Source organism: Dermacentor variabilis, unplaced genomic scaffold (genome assembly GCF_050947875.1).
Source record: "Dermacentor variabilis isolate Ectoservices unplaced genomic scaffold, ASM5094787v1 scaffold_13, whole genome shotgun sequence".
In the NCBI taxonomy this organism is placed as follows: Eukaryota; Metazoa; Arthropoda; class Arachnida; order Ixodida; family Ixodidae; genus Dermacentor; species Dermacentor variabilis.
The window spans coordinates 36,019,243-36,046,646 of NW_027460291.1; the positions used below are offsets into that span (position 1 = coordinate 36,019,243).

The 27,404-nt window shown below is 47.2% G+C and overlaps 1 protein-coding gene across 1 annotated transcript in view; it reads right to left on the minus strand.

Annotated features, from left to right (window-relative positions):
* Positions 1 to 1,764: 1,764 nt before the first annotated feature.
* The window catches only part of LOC142566840 (glutathione S-transferase 2-like), a 257,913-nt gene continuing 232,273 nt past the window's right edge, over positions 1,765 to 27,404 (minus strand). The window contains exons 3-4 of the mRNA XM_075677741.1: positions 3,005 to 3,175; positions 1,765 to 1,948 (exon numbers count right to left, since the gene is read on the minus strand). Coding sequence (XP_075533856.1) covers positions 1,811 to 1,948; positions 3,005 to 3,175 — 309 coding nt within the window. The 3' untranslated portion in view covers positions 1,765 to 1,810. The remainder of the gene's footprint in view (positions 1,949 to 3,004; positions 3,176 to 27,404) is intronic.

Here is a 27,404-nt window from a genome sequence, read left to right on the forward strand (position 1 = left end):
CACTTAATAGCCTTTGTAAACTCGCGGACTGGTGCGACGACAGAGGAATGCAAATAAACTTTTCCAAAACAGTGTCAATGACTATAACATTGAAACGAAAACCACTACTTTATACATACCACATTGGCAGTCGGAACCTTGAATCAATTACCTCTGTTAAATATTTAGGCATAACAATTAACAGTAACCTCAAATGGGACACCCATATCAACAACATATGCAACAAAGCTTTCAAAAAACTTTGCTTTCTACGTAGAAAGATAAAAAAGTCCCCTTCATCTGTCAAGCTGCAAGCTTATCGTCCCCTCGTACGCCCAGTCCAAGAGTATGTTTCCAGAGTGTGGGACCCGTTCATTAAAAAGGAAATTGACAAACTTGAACGAATTCACCGCCTGGCTGCACGGTTTATTTGCTCTGATTACAAGACATCAGTTTCTGGCATGTTAGGCCAACCTGGACTGAATCCGCTCCACGTGCGCCGTAAGATCGCCAGGTTGAAATTTTTTTACTCGTTTCATAATCAAACAGGTTTAGCAAATGCCACATATATTACCCATGCTCCACAAAGGTCGTCGCGTATTTTTCCTTCAAAAGTAGTTCAGTCATACTTTGCTGGAACTAAAATCTTTCAGAAATTGTTTTTTCCACTTACGAGCGAAGAATGATTGACCGGAATGTGTTGTTGAACGCACTTCTGTTTCATTTGAAAATATGTTGATAAAGCATCTTATGTAAACCCTCTCCTGCTTGGGCAGCATTGCTGCCAGCAGTATTGTGTAAATAAAAATAAATGAATAATTTCCACCCGCCTTGTTTGCCTAGTGGCTATGTTGTTGGGCTGCTATGCACGAAGTCATGGGATCGAATCCATGCCACGGCGGCCGCATATAGGTGGGGGCGAAATGCGAAAACACCCGTTTGCTTAGACCTAGGTGAACGTTAAAAAAACCCGGGTGGTCCAAATCTCCGGAGTCCCCAATTACGGTGAGCCTCATAATCACGTAGTGGTTTCGGCACGTAAAACCTGATAATTTTTTTTTCATTTCTGCAATAGCAACATGTTCCTGAAGTCTAACTTTGTATAGGATGACATTGTAGTTAGCCTAGTGAGCATTGTGATCTGTTCAGGTAATGTCAGCCAGGCTTCCACTAAGTAACTTCGCCGGATGGCCGAGTGCGCTAGTTTGTGATTTAATCTGCGAACAGTGAAACAGGCGGAAATGACGTAAGCTGGACGAAGACAGTGTTCGTGTTCGTCCAGTTTCCGTCATTGTCCTTTTTTGTGCAGTTCAATGAAATTCAACTTCCCCGAAGAGGAAGAAGCGAGGTGCCAAAAAGGAAAACAAAAAAGAGTGCTGCCGCGGTGGTAGTGCAATGAAAGGTCGATCCATAAGAATTTCCAACAGAACCGCCTTGTGATAGATACTCCACGCTTGATAAGTCAGCACCGAACGTTTAGATTTCACTGTAAACACAATGTTTCCTCACTGCAGCGCGCCGCCAATCCGTGTGCCGTCTAGTGCGCAGCTGCTGTAAGTGGCATGCAGAGATCTCTCGATATGTATTATTTTTTTTTGTCATGGTGTCAGAGGAAGTGTTTTGGCCACGTGTACGTGCGCGTGTTCTCGCACATGCGCAGTAAAAAGTTGCATCACGTGTAGTTAGCGGCAGATCATAAGTCAGAAACGACGTACTCCAGAGAAGGACACCGTCACATCGACGCATTAGATAAGTGCAGAGAGACCGTTGGGCATCAGTGAACGACTTTACTTCTCCACATTCGCTGGTGTCTACAGACGTGAACAGCAGCTTACTGCAGCTGAGCCCAAATGCGACGGTATAGCCTAATAGTAGAACCATATACGTCATCGAAGTAAGGCAGCGCGCCTTTTACGCGCCCGTAGTACTCGAAGAGATCAGGAAACCTGGCTTTGTCGACGTAGCCAATCTGGAAAAAAGACGGAAGGACACACAGAAACTAAGTAGGAGCCGACACGAGGATCTTCTGTAACAGAGGACATCTGACAGCGCGGTTCTCACACCTGCACTGATGTAATGGGATGCGATCAAAACTGCGGGCAATCATTTTGTATTGCTTTCGTTTAACTAGACTTAATTCTTGAAGAGGAGATCGCTGCGTTCATGAGCTATTCCGTAGCGAAAAAGTTCTGCGTTCGAAACATCTGACTTGTGAGAACAGATCATGGGAACGTGTTTTGTTTTATCCCATGCATGGCCACACGCAAACTCAACAGAATTGATTGACGTGCGATATAGCAAGTTGCATGCACACGCCACTACCCCCCTCTCCCCCCAGTGCTACGAATTAAGGAAACCGGATGATGTCCAGCATAGGCGCAGATCGGAAAGTGCTAATAAAGGTCCAGGTATATAAAAGGCTTGGCAGAACTGGAACAAAATCGAGGAATTCACAATTGGAGGCGTTTGACTTTTATTGAGATGGGAGTCTGTATCACTAGCCACGGTTGATTTGCGAGTTTTCAGCGATATATTGGCATGTATGCAGACATATATACAAGGCTGTTCTGGTTCCTGATGAGTAAGAAGCTGAATCGACGTTTTTCTAAATCATAGCTACCGTACGGTATGAAGGGAGAATGAGAAAGTCCGAGACACTTAAGTGAGAACTAACAAATGAACTGGGGACAAACGTCTGTCGCCTAAACTGCACATGCATGTAGAATGAAGCCGACGCCGATTCAGAAAGGAACAAAACTAAGAAGAATGCCGACTGTGGCATGAAATGAGATCGGAAAAGAGCATTGAAGACATTACAATCGCTAGTGTTGGTAGACAGGCGGGAACTGCAGATAGGTGGTTGCTTTTCATGAATAAATGGGAAAATATACGTGAATTCCACGTTGTCAGATAAGCATGTGTGAAGCGTTATCTTTCCTGTCTTGCCTATGGTCCACGTATCAATAATCAGATGGCAAAAACAAAGAAAAAAATCAAAACAGACTCTTCAATAAGTGGTACTTACGTCAAGTGAGAGAACCAGGATGGCGAGGATGCTAAGATCAGCTACGGTGAGCGTGTCGCCGGTGGCGAACGGACCTTCGCCGATGAGCCGCTGGATTCCCCCCAGGACCTTCTCATCGAAGTCAGCCTGTTCCTCTTTAGTTGGTTTGCTGTTCTCGCGAAAGCGTGGGCCCTGCAGCATGAAAGGCAGGTAGCGAGTCACGAGTGTTACACAGTAAACTATCTGCTCAAAGGAGTCGAGTGACTCGCAACTGTTTGTAATGAAAAGCAAGGTTCAGTCACAGTCACATTCAAGTTGTTTTGCGAGGGCAACAAACACAGCACGGACGGACAACATTGAGCGACAGCCGAAAGGCGGAATCACGGATCTGCAGAAAGGAATGACTGCCGCTGCTTGTGCTCGTGATACCGGTTAGACGATCTCTAGGAGCAGGTTAGGTAAACCAGAAGATATTGATTTGTTTATTTTGTAAAGGTGTTTATTAGTCACCAGCGTTTGGGCTGACCGTCCGAGCAGGGCACGGACTGACAACGAGCGGCGTTCTCTGAGCAATGCGATGGAGAGGTTGACCCACTAGAAAGCGCTGGAGAGAATGGTCCACTGTAGTGTTACTCTTCTTCGCTACAATTTCCATCAGGAAGAAAAAGGGAGCCGTCGCGCGACCTAACAGCTCCTCGCTATGAGTGGATCATAGTAGGTCTTGAGGGTCTCGAGGGTCTCGAGGTTGGCAATGTCGAGTTCACGACGGCGCATGTCTGAAGACTGTTCAACGAGTTCAATCACGTACATGACGAGGGATGCGCGTTCGACGATAAGGTAGGGCCCTCCATACTTAGGCAGTAGTTTTAAAGAGAAACCAGGTGCCGCGGAAGGAGCTGAGAGTCACAAGCGCTCCAGGAAGGAAGGTGGGCGCATAAGTGGTCTCACCGCGAGTGCTCTTCTGGCGCTCGTGGTCATTAGAGGCAAAGGCCTATGTGATATCGCGGCACTGTTCAACATTTTTCGCCGTGGCAGAAATGGCCGCATATTCAGATGCATCCGGCTGGTAAGGTAGAATTGTGTGTCGATGGTGTGCGACGGGTGCCGACCGTACAGTAAGAAAAGGGTGTAAAGCTGGTGGTGCTATAGGTTCCGGTGTTGTACGTGCAGGTTGCAAAGGGCAGAATGACGTCGCAATTTCTGTGGTGGGAGGCGGCGTACATGGCAAGCATGACAAGCATGTCACCGAGCGTACGGTTGAAGCGTTCTGTAAGGCCATCGGTTTGAGGATGGTAACGCCGTAGTGTGCGATTAAGAACGTGGAAGTCTAAGAAAGGCTTCAACTACATCGGACAGGAAAGCACGTCCGCGATCAGTGAGCAGTTCTTAAAGTGGCCCATGACGCAGTATGAATCGACCAAGCAGGAAAGAGGCAACATCGTGCGCTGTGCAACTGCCGGGAGGGCGGCAGTGTCGGTGCATCTCGTGAGCTGTTCAACTGCCACAATGGCCCAGCGTTTTCCAGCCGATGTCAGGGAAGGGGCCTATACAAATGAATGGTGACGCGCCGAAACGGCCGTTTAGGGCTAAGTAAAGGTTGCAGAATGGCTGGAGAGACGCGGGGTGAAGATTTCCCGCACTGATCATTGGGGAAAAAGCAAACGAACTTCTGAACGTAGCTGTACATCGCTCGCAAGTAGTACCGCCGTCCAAGGCATTCATAAGCTTTGAAAACTACCGAGTGTGCACACTGTGGATCGGCGTGGAAAGCTGCACACAATTCGGAACGCAGACTGCGAGGTACTACTAACAACCCTTGGCGCTCGTCGGAGTTATAACTGCTTTGGTGAAGCAGGTGAAATGATCAGCTTGACGACGCAACGTGCGAGTGGCTGGTTGGGCTGATGAACCAGAAAGCAAGTCTGTAAGGGAGGCAGTTCAATGGTCTTTGTGCTGCTCAGAAGCTATGGTGGTAAGGTCGAGCGAAGAAACGGCAAACTGGGCTAGCGAGCAGAAGGCATTGCCGTCGGGCCAAGGAGAGGGCGTCGGCGTCAGAATGCTGGCGTTCGCTGCGGTACAGCAGGCGGATGTTGTAGTCCTGCAGGCAAGGTGTCCATCGGGCAAGACGGCCTGAAGGATCCTTCAAGGACGATAGCCAATATAGTTCATGGTGGTCCGCGACTGCATCAAGTTTACTGCTATACAAATAAGACCGGAACTTAGTAAGGGCGTAGATGATGGACAGGCATTCTTTTTCTCTGTGTGATTTGTCTCGGCTCTCGTAAGCGTACGACTTGCATAAGCCGCGATATAGTCAGGAATACCTTGTTTGTGCTGGGCAAGAAGAGAGCCGAGGCCAACATCGCTAGCATCTATGTGCGCCTAGGCAGGGGCTCTCGGGTGGTAATGGCGCAAAATTGGCGGAGACATTAGCAAACGACGGAGCTTTGTGAAGGCCTCGTTGCACTTGGACGACCACGAAGTGAGGGGTCCGTTGCTTCTAAATATCTTCGTCAGGGGCGATATGGTGGCAGCAAAATTGCAAATGAAGCGTCTCTGAAGTAGGAGCAGAGACCTATGAAACAGCGCAATTCTTTGACGGACATTGGCTGAGGAAATTCGGCGACAGCCCGAAGTTTGGCTGGATCGGGGAGAATTCCATTCCCGAATACGATGTAATCTAGAACCGCCAGCTGCCGAGCTGCAAATTGGCGCTTCTTTGAGTTTCGTTGAAGGCCAGCGTTTTCTAGACATGTCAAAAACACGCCGGAGCCGTTGATGGTGCGTGGTGAAGTCGGTAGCACAAACAACGTCGTGAAGATAGCACAAGCCCCTGCGCCACTTCACGCCACGCAGAACTGTTCATCATGCGCTCAAACTTTGCAGGCACATTACAAAGTGCAAAAGGCATGACGTTAAATTCGTATAAGTCGTCGGGTGTGGCAAAAACCATCTTCGGCCGGTCGGGGCCTGCAATGAGTACTTGCTAGTATCCTGAGCGCGAATCTAGCAACGTAAAAAATTCTGCGCCTTGTGGGCTGTCAATCGCACCGTCTATGCGTGGAAGAGGGCTGACGTCCTTGCGAGTTATCTCGCTGAGGCGCCGGTAGTACACACAGAGTCGCACAAAACCATCTTTCTTCATAACACGGACGACAGGGGATGTCCATCGGCTGTTGGAAGGTCTTATCACCTCGCGGCGACGTATGCCGTCGACTTTCTCGTTGATTTACACAACATTCCACAGGAGATGCGCGATGCGGACGTTGCCGCAATGCCGGTTGCCAGCAAGTGTCGATACAATGTGTAACAGCTGACGACCGACCCAGGGAAGGCTCCATTGCATTGAAACAACGAATTTATTCTAAGAGGCGTAAAAGCGGAGACCGCTGTACTAATCTAAGCTCATCGGTAATAGAAGAACCAAACACATCACTTGGTGATGGGTCACGCGTAGAAACAGCACTGAGCGCACTGCAACTAGCACAGTAATTGTCACTGGGAGCCTCAATAACTTGCACGTTTTCGATGGCTTCTACATTGCCCAGACATTACCTTCGGAACAGCATCACAGGGTATGGGAAAAAGTTGCAAACGAAAACTGTGCTGTAGCCCTGTCTGATGTCCACTGTAGGAGAAGGTAGCAGCAGACCTTTCCGAGTGAAAAAGCAGTCAGATGGAGACAGTATAGTGCAGCAGTGTCGGAGAGTCCGCTGCAGTACATGGGCACGATCGTTCACGCGTTCGGAGGAATGTGGATGTCCACTTGGATAAGTGGTTTCATTGAAAGCGAAGAACTGTCGGTGAGCGGCAAATGTAACAGCCGCAATAGTTCTATTTCGGCCAGTGCGCAATGGTAACGGCATTGTGGCGCGAGAGAAAATCTCAGCCGAGGATTAGGTCATGAAAGCATGAGGAAAGGATGAATTCTATGGCCTATAACGTCGTCAATGACAACGTGAGAAGTGCCGGACGCTAAGCAGTGAATATGCTGAGCATTGGCTGTGCTGAGGGATGGACCAGAAAGGGGCGTCGTGACTTTCCGAAGTAAGCGGCAAAGCTTACTGATCAGAACCCATACGGCGGCTCCTGTGTCCACTAGTGCAGACGCGTAAACACCGTCAACAAACACTTCGATTACGTTCTAGGGATAGCGTTAAGGACTTAAACATTTCAGCATTCTCGCAACCCATGCCACTTGGACAGCGACGATTAGTTTTCCTCGACCCGAGTTACGGGGGCGAAGTCGCATCGGCGACCGTGAGCGACGGCGAGGAGACGGTGAACGGCGGCGAGTTCGGGTCGGGCGCAATGTCGGTGACATACCCGACGGGGGGTCAAATACAGACGGTTGGGGTGACTTGTGCCTCCCCACCCGTGTCTAGGTGGCTGCACACAATTACACTAGCGTGAGATGTGACCGGCGTATAGCGCACGCAAACATATTGACCGGTCACTCTCTGTCACAGGACGCGTACTTACGCGTCCTGTGACAGAGTACGTGGCGTAACAGAGTACGTGGCGGCTGCTGATATGGCTGCATGGCGGGCTGCAGTGGGGGCCTCGCCATGACGTCGCCATAGCGGAGAGGCATACTTGGAGAAAGTGGTTGGGTCGTCGCGACGACTTCAGCGTAGCCAATTGGTGCAGCCGCAGGAAGATGTCGGCGCTAGTCTGGCAAGATTCGACATCGTCACATCGACTCTCTTATGCAAGTCCAGAACACCTTCACTGCAGCTTGTAAATGGTTCACGCGGCTGCTGTGCAGGTTCTCGCAAGCGTGATTCCACACACAGCTTGTGCACAGCAGGGCCACTAACCACAGCCACTAAAGAGGCCTTGAATGAGGACCACGTCGGAAGATCGGTCTCATGATTGTTTTACCAGAGACTGGCGACACCCGCAAGATGGAAGAACACGTTGCTCAGCTTTGCAGGATTGTCCTATTTGTTCTGGGCGCTTACCTTCGCATATCACTTCAGCCAGTCCACGTCGTTGTCGTACGCGGCGCTGAAAATGGCAGGGTCCCTGTGGGAAGGCACACCAAAGCACATGACTGACTGAGGAGGCGCTTGCTGGGAAGGAGTAGGAAGGGTTTGCTGGGACGCGTCTTCAGGCATGGTGGAGCGTAGAGCGCGGGATCGAGGTTCCAGGATTGACGTTGTAGGACGTCAATCACTTGAAGGGTGTTTGTTAGTCACCCGCGTTTGTGTCGACCGTGAGAACACGCCACGGACGCAGCACGTGCGACGTTTCGCCGAGCCACAGTTTCCTACAATATACTAGAGGGAACTCTGGTCCCGCAGTCGTTGACCCACCATGGCAATGATGGGAAGTACATGAATTTGCTTCATCGTCGTGCTTGTCGATTCAGAGGTTCTTGTGGCTTTGTATATTACCCTTTTATGCCTTCATTGTCGCAAATTTCGGAGCAATATATACTCGGAGAAGTGCAGAAGAAGCTGCGAACATGCACATTCGCTACTAATTGAAACGCTTGAGCTTGTCGAGGTGAACAAATCAAAACACGCCAAGCGTCTCAAGGCAGTGGTATGCCTGCGATAAATTGCTAAGGGCGTTTCACATCGCTTGTCAATGCATGCGTCCGGGACTTAATGGTGAATATCAGGAATCTGTGCTAGAGGTCCTGTGCTCGAATCCTGCCGTCGGACAATTTTAATAATGTATGTTTAATTATTTAATACGCAGTACATTGTTGAAAATGACGAGTTTAAAAGTCCTGAAGCCGTTTGAAGCCAGAAGGACAAAGGCAGATCCATGTACTTCCCATAATTTCTGGCTCAACCGCTCTCGTAAACACTAGCGCCAGAGTTCCCCCTAGTAATTATTGTATGATACTATGCCCCGAGCAATGCGCTGGAGAGATTGACCCACTAGAAAGCGTTGGAGAGGATGGCTCACGCATAAAGTTTCTCACTATGTTACCTAAAGTGAAATCTGGCGCTATTGCACTGCGGTATGCATGGGAATGCCGGTATATTGTGATTTCGGATTGGCATCGTTCCTGGAGTGCATGGACACCTTGAAGGCGCACCTGGCAAGCACCGCTCCGTCTGTCAGAATGATTCATTTTCTACTAAAACAGCACGTACAAAGCTGTTTTAGCTTTACATTACACAAAAACATGTTTTGTTCAACTTTGAGAACTTGTTATTGCATGTACAATTACATGACACGTAAAAAGTATCAGCGGGCAGCTAAAGTTGGAGGACAAACGACAAGATTCCCGCTCGCATTAGAACACTTTGTCGTCTTTTCTTGCTTTTCCTCGCGTTTTATGCATGTTAGGTCAGTAAACTTCACTGGAAGATGTAACATGCGTGAATGGAAATATTTTATGAAGATTTTACTTTAAGAACGCGTTATTTGTGTAGCCATATCCACGTTTTAGACAAAGCTTTTTGCGACACCAGCCAACACAAGCCTCGCAGGCACATATACCTTCATTCCCATGACGGCACACCGCCCTTTAGGAAACCTCCATAGACGGTGGCGCCAGATTTTCCTCTAGGTGTTATAGTGAAAAACTATGGGCTCACCATAGCGTTCCTCCTCTTCGCTCAAATTTATTTATTTACAATACCTATAAACGCAGAAAATGACTAAATGTAGAATATTATGCGAATATAAGTCGACTCACTATTGAATATATTCAGAATAAACGCGAATCATAAGTAGCACCGATGCGGGAGGTAATGAAAATTTCAACTTCAACGAGAAGAAAACAGGATAGCAGAAATCTTATGCGCGTTTTATTGTACGTAACACAATTTACAAGTCAGCTTGTGAACAGCAGTCTCTGGATAAATAACGAAGATCACTAAAATAGTCATGGCAATCATAAAATAAAGAAAACATCAAGAAGACAAAATTAAATTCTGAGGTTTTACGTGACAACACTGCGATTTGGTCATGAGGCACGCCGTAGTGGGGGACTGCGGGATTTTGACCACCTGGGCTTCCTTAACATACACCAAGTATACGGCAGATGGGCCCTCGGTCTTATCAGATCAATGCCAAAGCAACTACGCCACCACGATGGGTCATCACGAGGGCAGATGATAGTAAATATTTAGGCTGTAATTCAAGTAAGACTGGACAACTTCGTGATACTAAGACGTGGTATGTGATTCACCACAGGCATGCACCACGTTAGTGAGAACAACCTGACTACTAACAAGACATGGAAACTTCGCAAGAGACAAAAAAAAAATCGCAGCCGTGTTCGAAAGGCGAAGCATCGATTGAGATAGCAAATTAGTAGACAGCTATAACAAGAAGGATAATAGTTTTATCCATCGTATAAACTTGGAAATATTCGCTTACTAAGCGAAATAACAAGCACGGCGTCAGCGCGCACAAACAGGCAAACACATTACACTCGATGAGCTCGGACACTCGCTGTCAAAACACCGGTGTAAGCAAGCGCGGCAGCAGCAGCGAGCGAAGTGACCGTCGTGCGGCCTATCGCTTCAACGCAAGAGCGGCGAGAACACAGCGCGCACAAAGGTATGAGCTGTCCGCAGATCCCTTTCTATATATTATGGTAATAGTTCAGCGGAAACCTGCAAAGTGGAGAAAAGTAATATTTTAAGGGAAAACGAGACATGCTACGATTGGGTGGATGCCCCCTTTCTAGATACGTCTGCGCGGCCGTGTAACGTACGCGCTTGTTGACGGAGTCAAAGCTGCCCCCCCTTCCTCCCGCGTTGCCTTCTCACTTTCCTCCATATATGGCGTGCGAGATTGAGCCACGACCATCAGTTCCGCTTGCACCCGGTCTCGAAATTCGCTCTTGCTCTCGGAGCACAACGCCGCCCGCCCGCCCCAACCTCCTCTCGCTCTCTCTACTTCACTCTCTCCCATCCCCCGCCCCCCCCAGGCTTCTCGCGTGACGGAAGACAACGTGTTTGGCCTGCTTTCTGCCTTCGCGCGAGCCAGATGGAGCCACGATCGCCGGCTTCCCTCGCGTACTTACACTCACACATACAGCACACAACGCGCGGCGATGATGTTATCATCCTTGAACTTTGTACGGAGTATCACGGCGACGGCGACGCCTCTGGCAAAAATGTGCCTGGAGTGTCCATATAATTGCTATCGCAATAATAAATCAAGTGATAGCTCACACACTAGGTATCCTTTATTACGTAAGTGCAGTCGTGTACGAATAAAAATTGCACAGGAACCATCGACGATGACTGCAAATGTAAGGGAATTGCCCAAGCGAACGAACGAGAGGGAAAGAGGGAGGAAGGGAGGGATGAGCTGCGAGGAATAGAGCGAGGGAGCTACCCTTTACCTTGCCGACCCAATCCCCGACCAATCAAGAAAACGACCGAAAGCGCCAGAGAAGGCTATTTCCTTTAAAAGGACACTAAAAACAAATACTAAGTTGACGTGGGCCGCTTAAATACCGTTCCACAAACCTCGCAACGCTTGTTTCGTGCCAAGAAATATATAATTTACGAGAAAATTGCATCTGAAGGGCATGAATACCTTTATCGAAATTCAAATGTCCCGCCACCAACTGGGGGCGTGGAGACGTTACATACGCCGTTGCACAGTGAGCTTCCAAGTGTAATAACGACAGAAAGACGGAAAGAGAAACAAACTGTTCGTTGGAAAGGAAAAAAGAAACCGAAAAGCTTGTGGAACAGGGAGATACGAGAAGCGATCGTGGCAGAAGGTGGCACGGCATTGTATTTCTCAATAGTTCTAACATCGTGGTGTCGGAGTCTGCCGTAAGCAAGCTGCCATGAATGCGGCTAGATACACGATATATTTCCGGCGGAATCGAACAGCACTTAAAGGTAGTCTGGAAAAAAAGAAAACAGGAAACTGAAAACACTTTCTGCGCTTACCGCGAATTCACTAGTCGCGTCTGGAGGGAGGTACACCAAACAGTTCAAGGTCTCGGCTGCCTGTCTCATGCATCGGGGAAGTCTTTCAGAACGAGACTGAACTGGTACTGATGCGACGCGCAAGGCTGAGACGTCGGATGTGTGGAGAGTGAGCGGCTTTAAATGAGCAAATATCTGCCATAGACATGCGCGACAATTCGACGGCAGATAAAAATAACTCAGCATTATTTGTGAGATAACAACAATCATATGAGAAATAGAGCGACGTGCCAAGTTGATTAAAGATGAGTATACATATCTGGCACCTTGTTCGTTGCCAACCACAGTGGAATAAACAACAATATCCTTAACGCAGCCCTTCAAACCCCAACAGAAATGCAGAAAGAAAGATGCTAATAACTACAGACTGAACAAAACTAATGGCTTGAACTGAAGCCAGCGAACGAATGCCACACTCAAACAGAGAAAAAGCTCTTCATTGGAAGGCAAATGAATTGGTCAGCATATATTCGCCTACATGCTGCTCGGCGGAGAATGCCACGAATGGGAACAAATGCTTTAGAAGATGGCGGGCAGAAGAAGACAGAAAGAGAAAACAAAACGTGCAGGTCTTGGGATTTTATGGACACCAGAGTAAACCTCCAAGGCAACAAGGGAGATAATCACTTTCAAACTGTACTCGTAATCAAAAATAGAACCCATTTATGGTGAGATTACGTGGGTGTGTCGTAGTTTAGTTCAACATATACATTGGTTCAGCATATAAAAACAACCCGCCGTGGTTGCTCAGTGGCTATGGTGTTGGGCTACTGAGCACGAGGTCGCGGGATCGAATCCCGGCCACGGCGGCCGCATTTCGATGGGGGCGAAATGCGAAAACACCCGTGTGCTTAGATTTAGGTGCACGTTAAAGAACCCCAGGTGGTCAAAATTTCCGGAGTCCTCCACTACGGCGTGCCTCATAATCAGAAAGTGGTTTTGGCACGTAAAACCCCAAATATTATTAGCATATAAAAACAAAAAGTAAGTGTCTTGCGCTGTTCTCATGGGTGAGGCAAGGGAAGTAGCATCCGCGTCAATGTAAAGGGGCCTTAGTCAAACTTTTCCATGTTCATTTTATCTCGAAATTGCTTGCCTCCGTAAGCTGGGCACTGAAGCAGGATGGGCTCCAAAGAATCCACGGCGCCACAGTTGTAGCGACATGCACTTCTAGTAGGACATTGCGAAAAAGAAGGTTGCTTGTGTATGCAATGTTTAGTCGAAGGTGGCGATAGAGGGTGGCAGAGGCCGCGGTAGGCATTGTGGTAGCCTTTATAATAATGCCTTTATTTGTATCACATGTGGGGTACACGACAGTGGAGGCCAGCAGTAAAAGCTGTCATCAATGACAGCTGGACAGAACCGCAGGCTCCCATGCACATGACAGCGGTATAGCGGCATTGCTTACATCAGAAAAAAAAAACTCACAATACACAATACAGTACAGTACATAACACACCCTGATAAATGAATTCCATTTTCCGGAAATTGAAACAAAAATGATCGTGATATAAGGCAGCAAGTAATGGCACAACAAATACCTTGAAGCAATTAAAAAAGAAAAAATTCACACGATGGTATAGCTTATCAAGGTAAAAAAACACAATTTACTACAATTAAAATTACTATTCAAAAATACAAGTCATAAATACAAGTCATAAATACAATTCACTCATCAGGTGAAAATAACATCCACACTTTTACAATAAAAGTGGGTAATGAAAACATGGTCACTTACAATAAGGAGAAATTACTCAATTAAAACATACGTAGGTTGAGAACAAGGACAACGGAATAAGGATAAAAAGAGCGTAGCGTAATTACAGATTGTCAGTGACAGTCAGACATGATCATTTATATAATATTTCCAGAGATCTTTATATGTACATAATTCCAGCTCTATATTTACTCTATTCAGTTTATTTAATAATCTCGGTAACTGATTTCACAGTGTTTGGAGACCATATGTCGTGCGGTATGTTTTTACATTCCAGTATTCGTTGTAACGGGTGACATGTCTAGGGGCGTCACTATGTAGGTTCGCTAACAGTTTTCAGAATGTGCGGCAATTTTTATTTCCTGTTTATAAAGCTTTTTTAGTCGGTAATCGTATATCATCACAATAGGCATGACGTTGTATTTTGGAAATATTTCGTGCGCGCGAAAACGACTGTGCACATTTTCTACTATACGAAGAAACCTTTTTTGAAGTATATGGAGCTTTTGTATATTTCCCTACGTTGTAGACGCCCACACTAATTGACAGTAGTTTAACCTTGAGGAAAACAGGGTGTTGTAGATGACCAGCATAATCTTCAGAGTTCTAGGTCGATATTTTCCCCAAAAATAGCAGTTGCCTGAATTCACAGAGAGACAAAGAAACTTCACATTCCATGCTGTAAATCCCCGCTCCTACTTCCAGACCTCACACGTCGTGGTAAAACCTACGTACAGAGTGAAGGACAAGCGCTGCGAGACACGACATACACTGCGCTGGCTTCTAACATTTTGTTGCTTTGCCACATTATGTGTATATATACAAGAAGGAACATGCGAGGAAAAAGAAAGATAGTCACAAGGCGCGTTCTAACCGCGAGTCATTGTACTAAGAACAATGACTCGCTGTTAGAACACGCCTTCTGACTACCTTTAATTTTCTGAGCATACCATTTTGTTGCTTTGCCACATTATGTGTATATATACAAGAAGGAACATGCGAAGAAAATGAAAGGTAGTCACAAGGCGTGTTCTAACAGCGAGTCATTGTACTTAAAGCATGAGTCATTGTACTAAGAACAATGACTCGCTGTTAGAACACGCCTTCTGACTTCCTTTAATTTTGTGCGCGTGCGCCCTCTTGTATACACACACATGACGTGGCAACGCAATAAAATGTTGTTGGAAGTCCGCGCAGTGTATGTCGTGTCTCGCAGTGCTTTTCCTTCGCGCTGTACGCCGTTTTTATCATGAATTACCAACAAGCCCAAGCAACCACCCTAGCTCACACGTCGACACTCAGCATCACACAGCATTACTGGGGCAGCAACATCCCAAGCTGTGACCTTTCGATGGCGACGACTGTAAGGAGGTAGTGCGGGGGCGCTGCAACGAATAGATATTTCATTTTATCATTCATTTTATTTCAGAGTAGTTAGGCAGTCGTGTAACCAGCCCGACTTGCTAAAACCACCGTTTTTTCACCGTTGCAGGCTTTCCTGGCATGGTGTGGCTACAAGAGGTGACGGAGACAGACGAGTAGACCAGCGCGCAGGCGTACTACAGTCAACCGTGGTTCCCTATCAGGCCGCTTCCAGCGTGGCAGGGCCTTCTGCGCAGGCATTTAAGCAGCACCGATTCCCGGCGATTCATCAGTGGTTCGGCAGCCGTGTTATCAGCACGGCATGCTAAAGGCACCGTTGTTTCACCGCTGCAGGTGCGCTAAGGGCAATTTTTTTCACTGTTTCTACTTAGAATATTGAGGCTGCTTAACTGCTCTGTGTTGCCGTATTACACCCTTGTTTGATGTGCGCTTTTCGTTGATGTACAGCTAATATTTTGCTTTGCATCACGGAAAGTGGAAAGAGTGACGGTCTCGGACAATTCACTAAGTGTATTGGAGACAAACCTCCTGGATCTATAAAGGAGGTTGCTAAGACTATAGTGGAAATGGCCGCGAAATTTGCGGAAGTTTTGTCAGAAGTAAAAGCAGAAATGAAAATTATCGACCGATCAAACAACAGCATAAATGCCGAGCTCAAATCAGTTGCAGCTTCACAGGGCTTTATTAATAGTAACTTTGAATAGTTCGAGCAAGAAATTGTAAACCTTCGACAAGAACTTCCTCAGGTGCAGAAACAAAGCCTGATTTGTCAAACACAAAGCAAGCGGCTGGACAAAGAACTTTAAGAAACACGACGGCAACTGACTGAATTGAAACACTACAGTTATAGAAACAATCTTGAAAGTCATGAATGTGTAAAGAGCAATGCGCAATAGACCAGGACTGAAGAAGAACACAAACGGCAGGACCGGCGCCACACGGAGTTGAGTATTTTGCACACGCGCCTGACGTGCCCAGAAGATGGTTCCAAGACACCGAAGATCGGCCCGTAGCTCTCTTAATATGAGATCCTTCACACAAATTGTGGTGCGAATGATTAACTTTACCTGTAACCTACGCGTCTACAAAATTTGTCCGAACAGTTTCACGGGCCCTTTAATTGCTCTACTCGTACAAGTAAATTTACTGGCGTTAAATTTTCCTAAAGAATACATGAATGACTACAGAATACAGAAATTGCGGAGTTTCGTCAATGGGCGAAAGTTTGCAAAAACCGTTAGAACAAATTATTACATTCATTGAATGTCTTCGTAATAAAAGGTCGCACTACGACACGGTAAAAATTGGCAGGTACCTCGGCACTATTCTGACGCCTGTCGAGAGGCGGTCTTAGTGAACGTGCGCAAGTGTTTAAGCAAATAATATTTACTCCGAAATCTTTCCAGGTGCAGTGTGCGTTGCCTCGCTCCTTTTTCTCAGTAGAAACCACTGTGGTCACAGGCGGTATGCATTTGTTTAAGAGTTCATCGTTATTTCACGCAGCAGACGGCAGCATGATGGAAATTAAAAACGTGTTTGTGGAGACAAAATTACGTTTTCCAACGTCAAACTGCCCGTTGTAGACGTAGGCCACATGCACATGAGTTGAATATCCATAGTCTAGTTGGCTTGTTGCAAAGCGCCCTTTATTTTCTCTAAAGTTCTCTTTCCGCGTACATAAGTGCAGGCTTGTGACCTTAATGTACTGTGGCCATTGGTTTTCCTGCAGCAAAGTTGCAATAAAGCTAACGTCGCTTCAAATGGGATTTCTGTCCTGCCAAAATACCTATAGTGGCGTTGAAGCAGGCGCGTCGAATTAGCAGTAAGAGTAGCTGGTTCTTTCCATACTCCCGTGCTTTCTCGAAGGAGCGTCCCCGGGCTTGCAACGCCATGCCGGCTGTTTGCCGTTGCTACGTGTCTACGTACAATTGCACCCTTATGACATCCCATACGGTAGGCGACATCGTGTCGTTTTAACCATCCGACATTCCACAGCTCTTGATAACCTCGCACATGTCAGGGAATCAGGGTCGACGACCGAGGGTCAGCGTTTCAGACTCGACAGCTTAGAGAGAAAAAAATAAAGCTTGTGATAACCGTTTACAACGGTTATCAATGTTAGCGAAAAGCTCGAATGAATTAACGAGCATACCAAACAACGAGAGCGAGAGAGAGAACGAACGAAATGAAGCATGAGCGAAGGTTCTTTCTTTTTTTCGTGTCAGCCCACTGACCATCCACCGAGCACGAAAACGGCCGAACGAGTCAAATAAATACATTCGCCTTAAAACCGTACTTGGGGCGTCTTGGGTGAAATTGAATCGCAGGGAAAGTAGCATGAAGAGCCGTGAACTTCATTGCAATTTACAACTTTATAGGAACACAAAGCAACCACCGTCTTCTATTGTAAAAGGTACATCTATTGATTGTTTTGTTTCATTACGCGATTTGAATTATTTTATCTATAAAATTTACGCAACCTTCTTATCATTTCTCCGTTAAGTTATTTCACCAATTTTCTGTCTTTCCAAGCCTTAGTTCAGCTATAATCTTTTTAAATATTTTTAGACCGCCTGATCCTTGGCCCATCCTCCGTACTGGCTGACGCCCATTGTTTGACAACAACAACAACAGCAAGAAAAATGAAATTACAACAATGTCGATGTCCGTTTATATATTGTTTAACTGAGGAATCCCTTTTTGTGGAGCCCAAAGTATACTATAGGCCTATAGTATAGCTACCTATAGTATAAGCTACCTATAGGCTTTTTTTTAAGGGCGCCCTGACATTCTGTAGGTGGTGGCGCCATCTATTAGCTGCCGCTTTTTGCCCCCGTGCTAGCCCTGGCGTACGCACCGTGTTGTCTTGACGCTCCAAGCAGTTCTTTCTGTCGTATTTTAACATTGGCGTGGCATGAGCTTCTGCTGCATCTGCGGCGGACGGAGCACCCAGCGTGATGCGTACATGCGTGTATGAGCATGTAATCAAACCCAGCCATCAGTTAAGTATTTCTTTAAAAAAATTTGTTAAAAATGGTGCCGGTATTGAAGCAATATTTGTGTAATTCCAAGCTCTGGTTTAGAAGCACTGAGCAGTAAAGAAACGTACACGACAATCGCAACAACGGGGGTACCGTGGTGCTACAACGTGAGTTTGGCTGCTTACGTTGACAACCCTCAACGTGGTCATCTGTAGATTCATTGCGCCACTACTTCGTTCGTTGGACGCCGCTTTCACCCATGAATAAAATTGCTTTGTTGAGTAATACCAGCATACTGTACACTTTCAGTCAAATACCGCTCAGAACAGTGCCGTCTATCCAGGAGAAAAGTTCAAGATCGCGACACTTTTCACGCGGCCCGAGTATAAGCCGCTCACAGTATGCGGGAACCATAGTTATGTGGCCGACAAATATGCTGCCGGTTCCGCTGCAGGACTGTTTTAAGCGGTGCAATAGTTCAAAAACACGACCATTAGGAATCCGGCCGTCCTATCAATGGGCCATACTTATGTCGTAAAATATTTCAAAATTGCGACTTATTGTACAATGAGGCCCGCCGGTTAAATGGGACATTTTTACGTGTTGCGGAATTTCATAATAACGACGCTTACATTTCAGCCCAAGCACCTGCGGCCCTTAATATAGGAGGCTTTTTAGGCGGTTTTTAAATTATGTCCGACAACCGTTTCCTTATCTTTATTTACACAGTACATATGCGCCGTGGTGAGTACACAAAGCTTCGTACATATGAACCCTGTCGCACTTCATTGAACATGCGCAAAACAAGATTTCAACCAAGGACCGTCACGTGGCCGACATGTGCTCTAACCACTACACCACAAACGCGAATTCCTTATTTTTTCACATGGTCTTTATTGCAGCGAATTCACGTCATATGTACATCACAATTTAGTTAAAATGTTTGAGAAGTTGACTAAATAAGTAAGACTAATTAGGTAGTTAAGGGGAATACCAAAAAGAAATACTACGACTATCTCCAACCGACGGCAAACAACATTACCTGAATGATAAAATATGACGTACAGCGTGAAAGACAAGGGCTGCGAGAGACGACATACGCTGCGCAGACTTCCAACAATATTTTATTGCGTTGCCACATCGTGTGCATGTATACAAGAGGGGGTATGCGCAGAAAATGAAAGGCCGCCACAAGGGGTGCCCTAGCAGCAAGTCTTGGCACTAAGAACAAGGTCACTTGCAAAAAAAACACGAACATTACGATTTCTATCTGTTGAGATACAAGACCTAACGAGGGGTCAGCGCGATTAAGGGTGCACTCTAACGCACACACTACCTAGTTTTCTGATGAAATCAGCTTCTATAATTTCGCGGGTGAGCTGTCAGCTCTGTCTCGCTAAAACTTCCTCATCTTCAAAGAGGGGCACGCAGCCGCAGTCCCGGCTATGGGTGCCCAAGTGGCGTTGAACAGTGTTATGGGGGTTGTTATAGTGCTCTCTTAAACGATCGTTTAAGCGCCTGCCTGTCTGCCCAACATATTTACTGCGGCAAGACAAGGGAATATGGTAAACAACATGCGTTGCGCATGTCACAAAACGTTTTCTGTGCCCCACAGAGCAACAACTCTGGCGTGATTTAGGCGCGTTTCCACGCTTACAGAGCCTTGCCAGCTCTTACGGGGCTGAGAAAACGACTGTGATTCCTGCACGCTGCCCAATCTTCTTTAGCCTACGGCAGACATCATGCACATACGGTAGCACTGCAAACCTGCGTCTTTCAACCGGCGGGTTCCCTGAATGAGCGGGCTCATCACGTTTTGTGCGTCTCAGAAGCTTTTCCGCTATGCCTGAAATTAAGGCCAAAGGGTATCCAGCCCAAGGAAGGCGATCAACCTGTGCAGCAAGACTATGCTGCATCTCGTGTGAGAAAGATTTATTGAGGCTGTTAACGAGGAATAGCTTTATAATACCTCGTTTAACGAGCTTCTTGTGTGTGGAGTTAAAGGGCAAGAGTGGCTTATTACTTCTCGGTTCGAAGCACCAGCACACATGTTAGCAAAGCACAGCCTGAGATCTAGAAAGCGCTATGAGTCATCAATGGGAACCTCATGCGTAAGTTAAAGAGGTTTTACTCTTTCTTAACGATCTCCAAGACTCCCGTAGCAGCAGGCTCGAAAGCGTGATCAGTACAATCAATAAATACCAGGTAGTCGTCCACAAACCTGCACACCGTGACTAAAGGGGCACTTCTAGGTGACCTTGAAGATTTCGATCACGATGAGCTAGATAAATATCGCTTAGTGCCGGCTCCAGGCATGACCCTATGAAAACACGATTCCGTTGTATGTAATTTCCTTCATTCCACGAGGTGAAAGTTGATTTCAAATAGAAGGTCAGCAATTCAAGACAGCCGCTAACAGAAACACCTGCAGCATTCTGAAAGCCAACTGATCCGAAGTCATCAATGCATTCTTCAACAGACAGTAGCAACTTGTCATGTGGAAGTGAATAGTACAGATCTTTAACGTCCATCGCGAACATCTTGAGTCCCTTTTCATTCTCTCTTAATTAAAAAACTAATAACTTCACCCGAATCTCTAACAAGGAAAATATTTTCAATGATTAGAAGATTTACTTTATCTTGCAAAAACAAACCAACAGCTTTCTGCCAAGTCTCTGCTTCACTTATGATAACTCGCAGACGGCAGTCAATCTTATGCGTCTCAGCTGAAAAGAAAATATCTAGGCTGAGCTTTCTAGTTTTTTCTATCACTTTTGCTAGCTTGACAAGGCTAATGGATTTGCATAGTTCTTTTGTTTTCAATTTCACGTTTGCAAGGGATACACAGTCATCACGTTTACAAAGTGAATCAATGGCAAGGGTGGCCTTTGAACTGAAGTCACCCAACAACAGGAATGCGAAACCACCTTCTTTACCTTATATTACCTTATTTCTGACCACCTACGTGCTATTTGTATATATTTACATGTTGGTGCATGATAGTTGGGACACCCTGCCTCCCGGTAACACCAACCCACGCAGAACCTGCGTGATAGCAGTCATTTCTACTTGGGTTTATGGCGCCGTAAAAACGCGTCGGGCTCGCGTACGCGGGGTGCTGGTTGTGAATCTTCTTGTGCAAAATTTTCTAAAGCTGCTGCTTTACTTTTTCTCAATTTTGAGTTCTGTTGTCCTGGTTCGTTTGTCCCACGCTTTTCCACCACGCCCTACACGGAGTGCTCCCGCCTCGTTGCGTAGCCGAGCGAGCAGGTTGTGGGGTCCTTCATTAGTTGCCACTTTAGCGGTCGCAGACCAATCAATAATCACGCGATGTTACTGTGCGCACCAGTGAGATGCCCTCCGACATCCACTGACTAGCAAGATCCTGTGCACATAACATGCGATGGAATAAAAAGGGGACCCCTGAATTCAGCAGTGAGAGGGCCCATGAAAATACTGTACAGGCTATCAAGACGGGCCCCTTCACACTTCTTCACCAGTCGCACGCTGTGAGTACGTGCCATAGCCCAGAAATCAGCACCAGCAACATCCTAGAGCGCCCGTTACCGTGATGTGTGCAATCAGGTAGTTTACCTGCATTCCATTTCTCATGAGTTCGGGGACCCCGCCGGCGTGCGCGAACGATGATTCAAGGACATGCACAGTTGAAGCCCGTTGTCGTTATTTTCGCGCGTTAGCACTCCCAGAATCCACAAAATTATACCGCAGACGCAGACAAGCGTTCCTTCGAACTCTGACCGCGTTGAGGCCTAAAAACCACAGTCTATTATCCCGCCGTGCTACAAACTACGAAGAGCATAAAGGTAACGCGTTCACTCTCCATAGCTGGCACGAAAGGATTTAAGGAAGTTGAGGGAAAACACCGAGGTAGAGGGTGCGTGCTCTCGGGCGACCGAACTGTAGGGATGGGCGGCAAGGAGGGCGGGGACACTTACTCCGACAATCCGTGTACATTAACGAACGTCGTCGATGGTATCTGAAAAAAATTTTTTTCATTTCTCCTCGAGGAATAAACACTTAACTCACGGTACCCCAGCTACTCAATTGTAGACGTATCTTCCTTAGTAGGTACGTGCCTAAATGGGGATCGTCGTCATTGTCTGCGTGACCCTCATCATAGTTATAATAAGGACCATTACTTAATAGGCTACTGGACGTCGATGAAGAAGACTCCATTCTCGACTATAACTTTAGGGCAGAGATTTCCTTGAAACAGCGAAATTCGAAGGAGATTTCACTCGATTACGCTGTCAATTATTTAAAAAAAGAAATTATGAGGTTTTACGTTCCAAAACGATGATTTCATTATGAGGGACATCGTAGGGGGGGACTCCGGAAATTTGGACCGCCTTAGGTTTCTTAACGCGCACCTAGATCTAAGTACACGGGTGTTTTCGGCGGGCGATCCCGCAAGCTTGTGCTTAGCAGCCCAAGACCACAGCCATTAAGCAACAGCTACGGGTGCCGCTTAACTTCCATATACTCTTAGCAATAGAGGTCTCATTTAGCTACCTCCGCGATGTCCCCTTCTTTAAGAAGGTCACCAACTGATAATTTTTTTCTTCGGTCGCTGATTCACGTACGCGAAGGCACATGTTTTACAAACAACATTTAGACAAATTGGAGTGAATTGATCAATTCCTGAAATTCTTTCCCTCCGAGCCTCCGATTTAGGTCAATGTAACAAGAATGATTCCTGAACTTTAACTAGTCTAGAGTCGTTTCAAATGAGTGTATTAGCAAAATTTTTATTTCTTTGTCGTTTTTGCTGTTATTTTGTTTATTTCCCATTTGTTTCGCTTGTTTTCTTGGCATTACTAAGCGCCTTTTTCCAGTTTCAGCGCAGTTTTGCCGCATTAGCCATACTGGGTATGAGCCACAATCATAGGGCAAGCAAAAAAAAAGAAAGGAACATCGGTATCTTCTTCTTCGACTTGGGATAGTTCTGCACGCCATGGGCTCCGCAGAGAGCCGTTCCAGCGAAGGTCAGCCGTCGTCATCGGCCCCTGGCTCCTTAGCAGCACAAGAGCGCACGAACGCGCCAAGTAGACATTCTGCCCCCGTTCTTACAGACTGGTCCCAACCCGCAACAGCGGCGATGGCCGCCTCTGATGAGTCCTGGGATGCTGCCGTGGTGGGTCCAACGTTGAGCATCGTGGGGCAACACAGCCACCAGCTTTGGTCCTGCATTTCTCCACTTCCAATCGCCTTCGTGCTGTTCGTATGTGAAAAAAGGCGACCGGTAGCCGCCATGAGCCCGAAAGACAAGAACCAGTGCGTCAGCAGCTGCCTCGGAGAGGTTTGGCGTTCGCTCAACACCGCGTACAAGGAGGCATATCAGCGCATGGTAACCAACACCGCTGTCGTCTACCGAAGGAAGCACCCAGATCAGATCTACGAGTATCATGCGCAAGCAACAGTAGCGACAGTTACGATGCACCAATCCCGGTTAACCACCTTTGGCTCTCGTTCTACACCGCAGTATCGTGCACGACAGCCGGCCACCGTTCCTGTGCACCTCCCGTGGCCGCGACGACAACGAGGGCGATACCTACTCACACCACCTGGGCCAGCATTGGCGAACGGGCTTCTGCTTTCGTTGTTCGCGCGCCCGCTTCTTCATCGATAAAGAGGAGGTGAGGTGACACCTGGCTGTGCATGAGAGCGGCAACGGACACAATGGCCCGTGCTGCCTCAAGGTGTACAAGTCGCTCGTCGCTCTCAACTCACAAATTACCAAGCACGAGAAGGCTGGCAAGACGAAGACACGGAAGACACCACCACGACGCGCCCCCTGTTGATGCCAGTTTAAACACAAGGTGTTGTGTTCCGGTGTTAGCCTTCACTCTTGCAGCATTAGCACGGAACGAATTTAGTACGGAATACGTTTGCTGCGAAAACCTACGCCTGCTTCCCACGAAAGCAAGATCAGAAACAGCTATTTTAATGTCGCGCTTCAAATGTTTATTGAACGCATTCAATAAATGTGTGATTTTACGATTTAGATTACTTTACCTCAAAGCCCTGTTCCATGAACACAGGCATCCACTCCCAAATTCAGATGTATCGATTGTGCCGTAGGAATAAAGTAGTAGGACTGAAGGCTCACGCACAAGAGCGTCCATCGAGGCGTGCGTGCCTGCGTGCGTGCATGTATTTTGCCAGCTACTCACACGTGCAAAGAGAATGAGCAAATACGCAATACTCGCACAGGCCTTCCTTTGTACTACCCAATCCATCAGCTTTATATTGAAATATGTATCCCATTAAAGTAGTATTCTTCGAGCAAAATATTACACAATGCAAAAATTCTTAGCGTTGCTTTATTATAAAGCTGGGATACTTCCTGCACTTGTTCCAACAAACATCCCCGTTGCCACGGGGATAGTTCATGCGCAGTGTTTTTTTTTTTGAAATATATCGATTACCAGCGTAATTTTTGTAGCATTATCCTATTTAGCTGATCACTATTCTTTCTATGGAATTGTATCTGCAAATCATTTGTTAGCATTGTGCTTATTCTCTCCTTGAATGTAATACATTTTCGCAGGTTTCTTTCAGTTCTACTTCTTACTCGAACACTATTCTAGATTTCTGGGATTTTCTTTTGTTTTAAACTATAATTTACGTTTCCTCCGAACAAAAAAGAGACAAAAGAAAAGCCAGGAGCCTACGTCTAAGAGAAAAAACGTCTGGTTCGTTACCCCGTATGGGGAAGAGTCTTCAGCCTGCATAGAGGAAAGGTCCGTCGCAACCATTTTCTTTGTTGGGATCAACGCCCGGGGATTGCGCGAGGGGCATGCTAATCTCGCGAGAACCATCGGTCGATAACGCTGCCACGTATTGGTCGCCGAGAAAATCAAATTTGGCAAGGCATTTGCCTTGCCACCATTGCCACCTTGCCACCAAATTCTACCTTGCGGTAGAATTTGCTTTGCCAATCCAAAGTTACAGACAGGCATGCGAGTGTGTTTCCCAGTAATAGAAAGTATACTGTGAGGCACGGTGACGTCATACTGTATTGGGATGTCGGGCAGAGGAGTGACAAGGTACTCGCCATCAGGAACACGTGGGAAAGACAACAGTTCAATGTAGGCTATGGACTTTGGCGGCAGGCGAAGAAAGCCGGTGGAGCGTAAGCGGCAGTGGGGTGCGTCAGAAGGTTCTACGAGCATCGGCAACTCAAGGCGAAGGGTACTGGAAGAGCAGTCAATAAGGGCAGAATGGGCGGAGAGAATATCGAGGCCGAGAATGAGGTCGTGGGGGAAATGAACAATTACGGTGAAGAGGACAGGAGTGTGGCGGCCGGCGATGCTGACAAGTGCCGTACACATGCCGACGATAGGCACAGTACCGCCATCCGCAACACGGACGACGCGTGCCGAGCTGGGGTGAGGAGCTTGTTCAGTTGTCGTCGGAAGGCAACACTCATAATGGAAAGATGTGCTCCTGTATCGATGAGTGCCGTGACAGGATAGCCGTCGACGTCCACGTCAAGAAGGTTTCGGTTAGTAGGTAACGTTAGCAGAGGATTTGAGGGCAGTGTAGACAACGCAGCTTCGCCTCCAGAAGCTGCAGTGCCTAGTTTTCCGGCAGGGTCCGGGAGGCGATAGGCGGCGAAGAGAAGCGGCGGGGTTGGGGCGAACGAGACTGGTGGCGTCGAGGTGAGGGCGAGCGGCTGTACCGAAGGTTCGGAGCTGGGACATCAGCGGTAATGGGTTCATGGCGGGTGGCATAAGGTACAGAAGGTCCAAAAGTGCGGGAATAAGTGGCGGCGTAAGTCCGAGGAGGTGGTGGCCATCGGTTATGGCACTGACGGGCGACGTGGCCGATGCGGCAGCAGTGGAAGCAGATCGGCCTGTCATCAGGGGTACGCCATTCGGACGGGTTGCGGCGAGATGTGGCAGAAAAGGACTGCTGGGGATGAGGAGGGCCGCTAGATAACTGGGGAACGCTGGGTCGAGACGTGGAACACACGGTGTTCAGACCCATGTTTTCAAATTCCTGTCTGACGACGGCCTGAATCATCGCAATGGTAGTTGCTGGCGGATCGGGAGGCGTCGTGGAGAAGGCTGGCGAACAGGCGGCCTAGAGTTCGCGGCGAACAATACGGGTTACGTCGTCACAGGTGGTGGTATGACGCGCTCGACCCTTACATGTCGACGTAGCAGCAGTGTTGGGTAGCCGAGCAATGTGGTGTGAGATACGGCGGCTCTTTGCCTGTTCATTTGGGGGGTAGTGGCCGCATACTGCAACAGAGAAGCGAATTTCTCTACTGGTGAAGGAGTGTACTTATTGAAGCTTAGTGGGCCTCCCTAATTCGTTTGTACCTGGATTAGTATAGTCCCACTCGTGTGTGTGTGTGTGTGTGAAAACATTTAGTGGAATGCGGTCCGGAGGCTCGACTCCTTAAGTCAAGGCGGGCCGCTCCCCCGTTCGCACTGTCAGGCCAAGCCTTTCAGCGACATCATGGGCCCTCTGGACGGCCCTTAGTTGGTCCTGAAACAATGGGCTTTGAATCCTTTTCTCCCACTGTGTCCAGTCTTCAAAGAGGTTGGTGAGAATCGCGGGGCACCCCGCCAGGATATGTCTGATTCCAGTGATGTCATTACAATCGTTGCAGTCCATCTTAATCTCCCTGTCTGGAAATATTTTATTAATGGTGTACGGTGTGGGATGTGTACCTGTTTGCAATTCGGCATCTTTTGCCGGTGTCAGGCGTCACTCCAAGCCTGCATATGCAGTGCACTGGAGGAGGCAAATTCGAAACTCACCATCGGCAAAAAAAAAAATACCTATTGAAGGATTCTAACTTCCGACTATAGCAACCCAGCATTCCACATAGCTCACTCAGATAATTCTGTAGGCGGCGAGGTTACCTTATCGCCTTCAAGTACAGCCCAGAGGGGCCTACGTGCCTAAAAACTTATTTCATTTATTCGCGATAGGTGTGTTTTCCTGATCGCGATTGTCAACTCAGTATAGAACGATTTCTAAACGGTTGTGGCCTCGTAGTTCCGTAATCGCACGTGCGCAGACGGCCGTGAATTGGGCTAGGCAAATCGTGCAGGCTTACCGACGACCTTTCACAGTTGCGAATACATGCTCTTGATCTAAAGGAGTACAAATGGAAACCCGCGAAAACGAATATGAGCGGAAAGGTAGAAGAAATTACTGAACGCAAACTAAGACTTTTGTTTTACTTCAAGAAAATCTGTACGTGAACATTTCAAGTGTTGTCGCTACGTTATTTTTTTTTCTTATTGTTTGCGTGCTACTGCAAACCTTCTCGTCACTTTTTCTCTTCCTTTAGCGCTACAAGTTTCCTTTTTTTTAGGCGGGGGGGGGGGGGCGGCTCTTATTAGAAAGTCAGCGCGAGGCATATCGCTAGACTC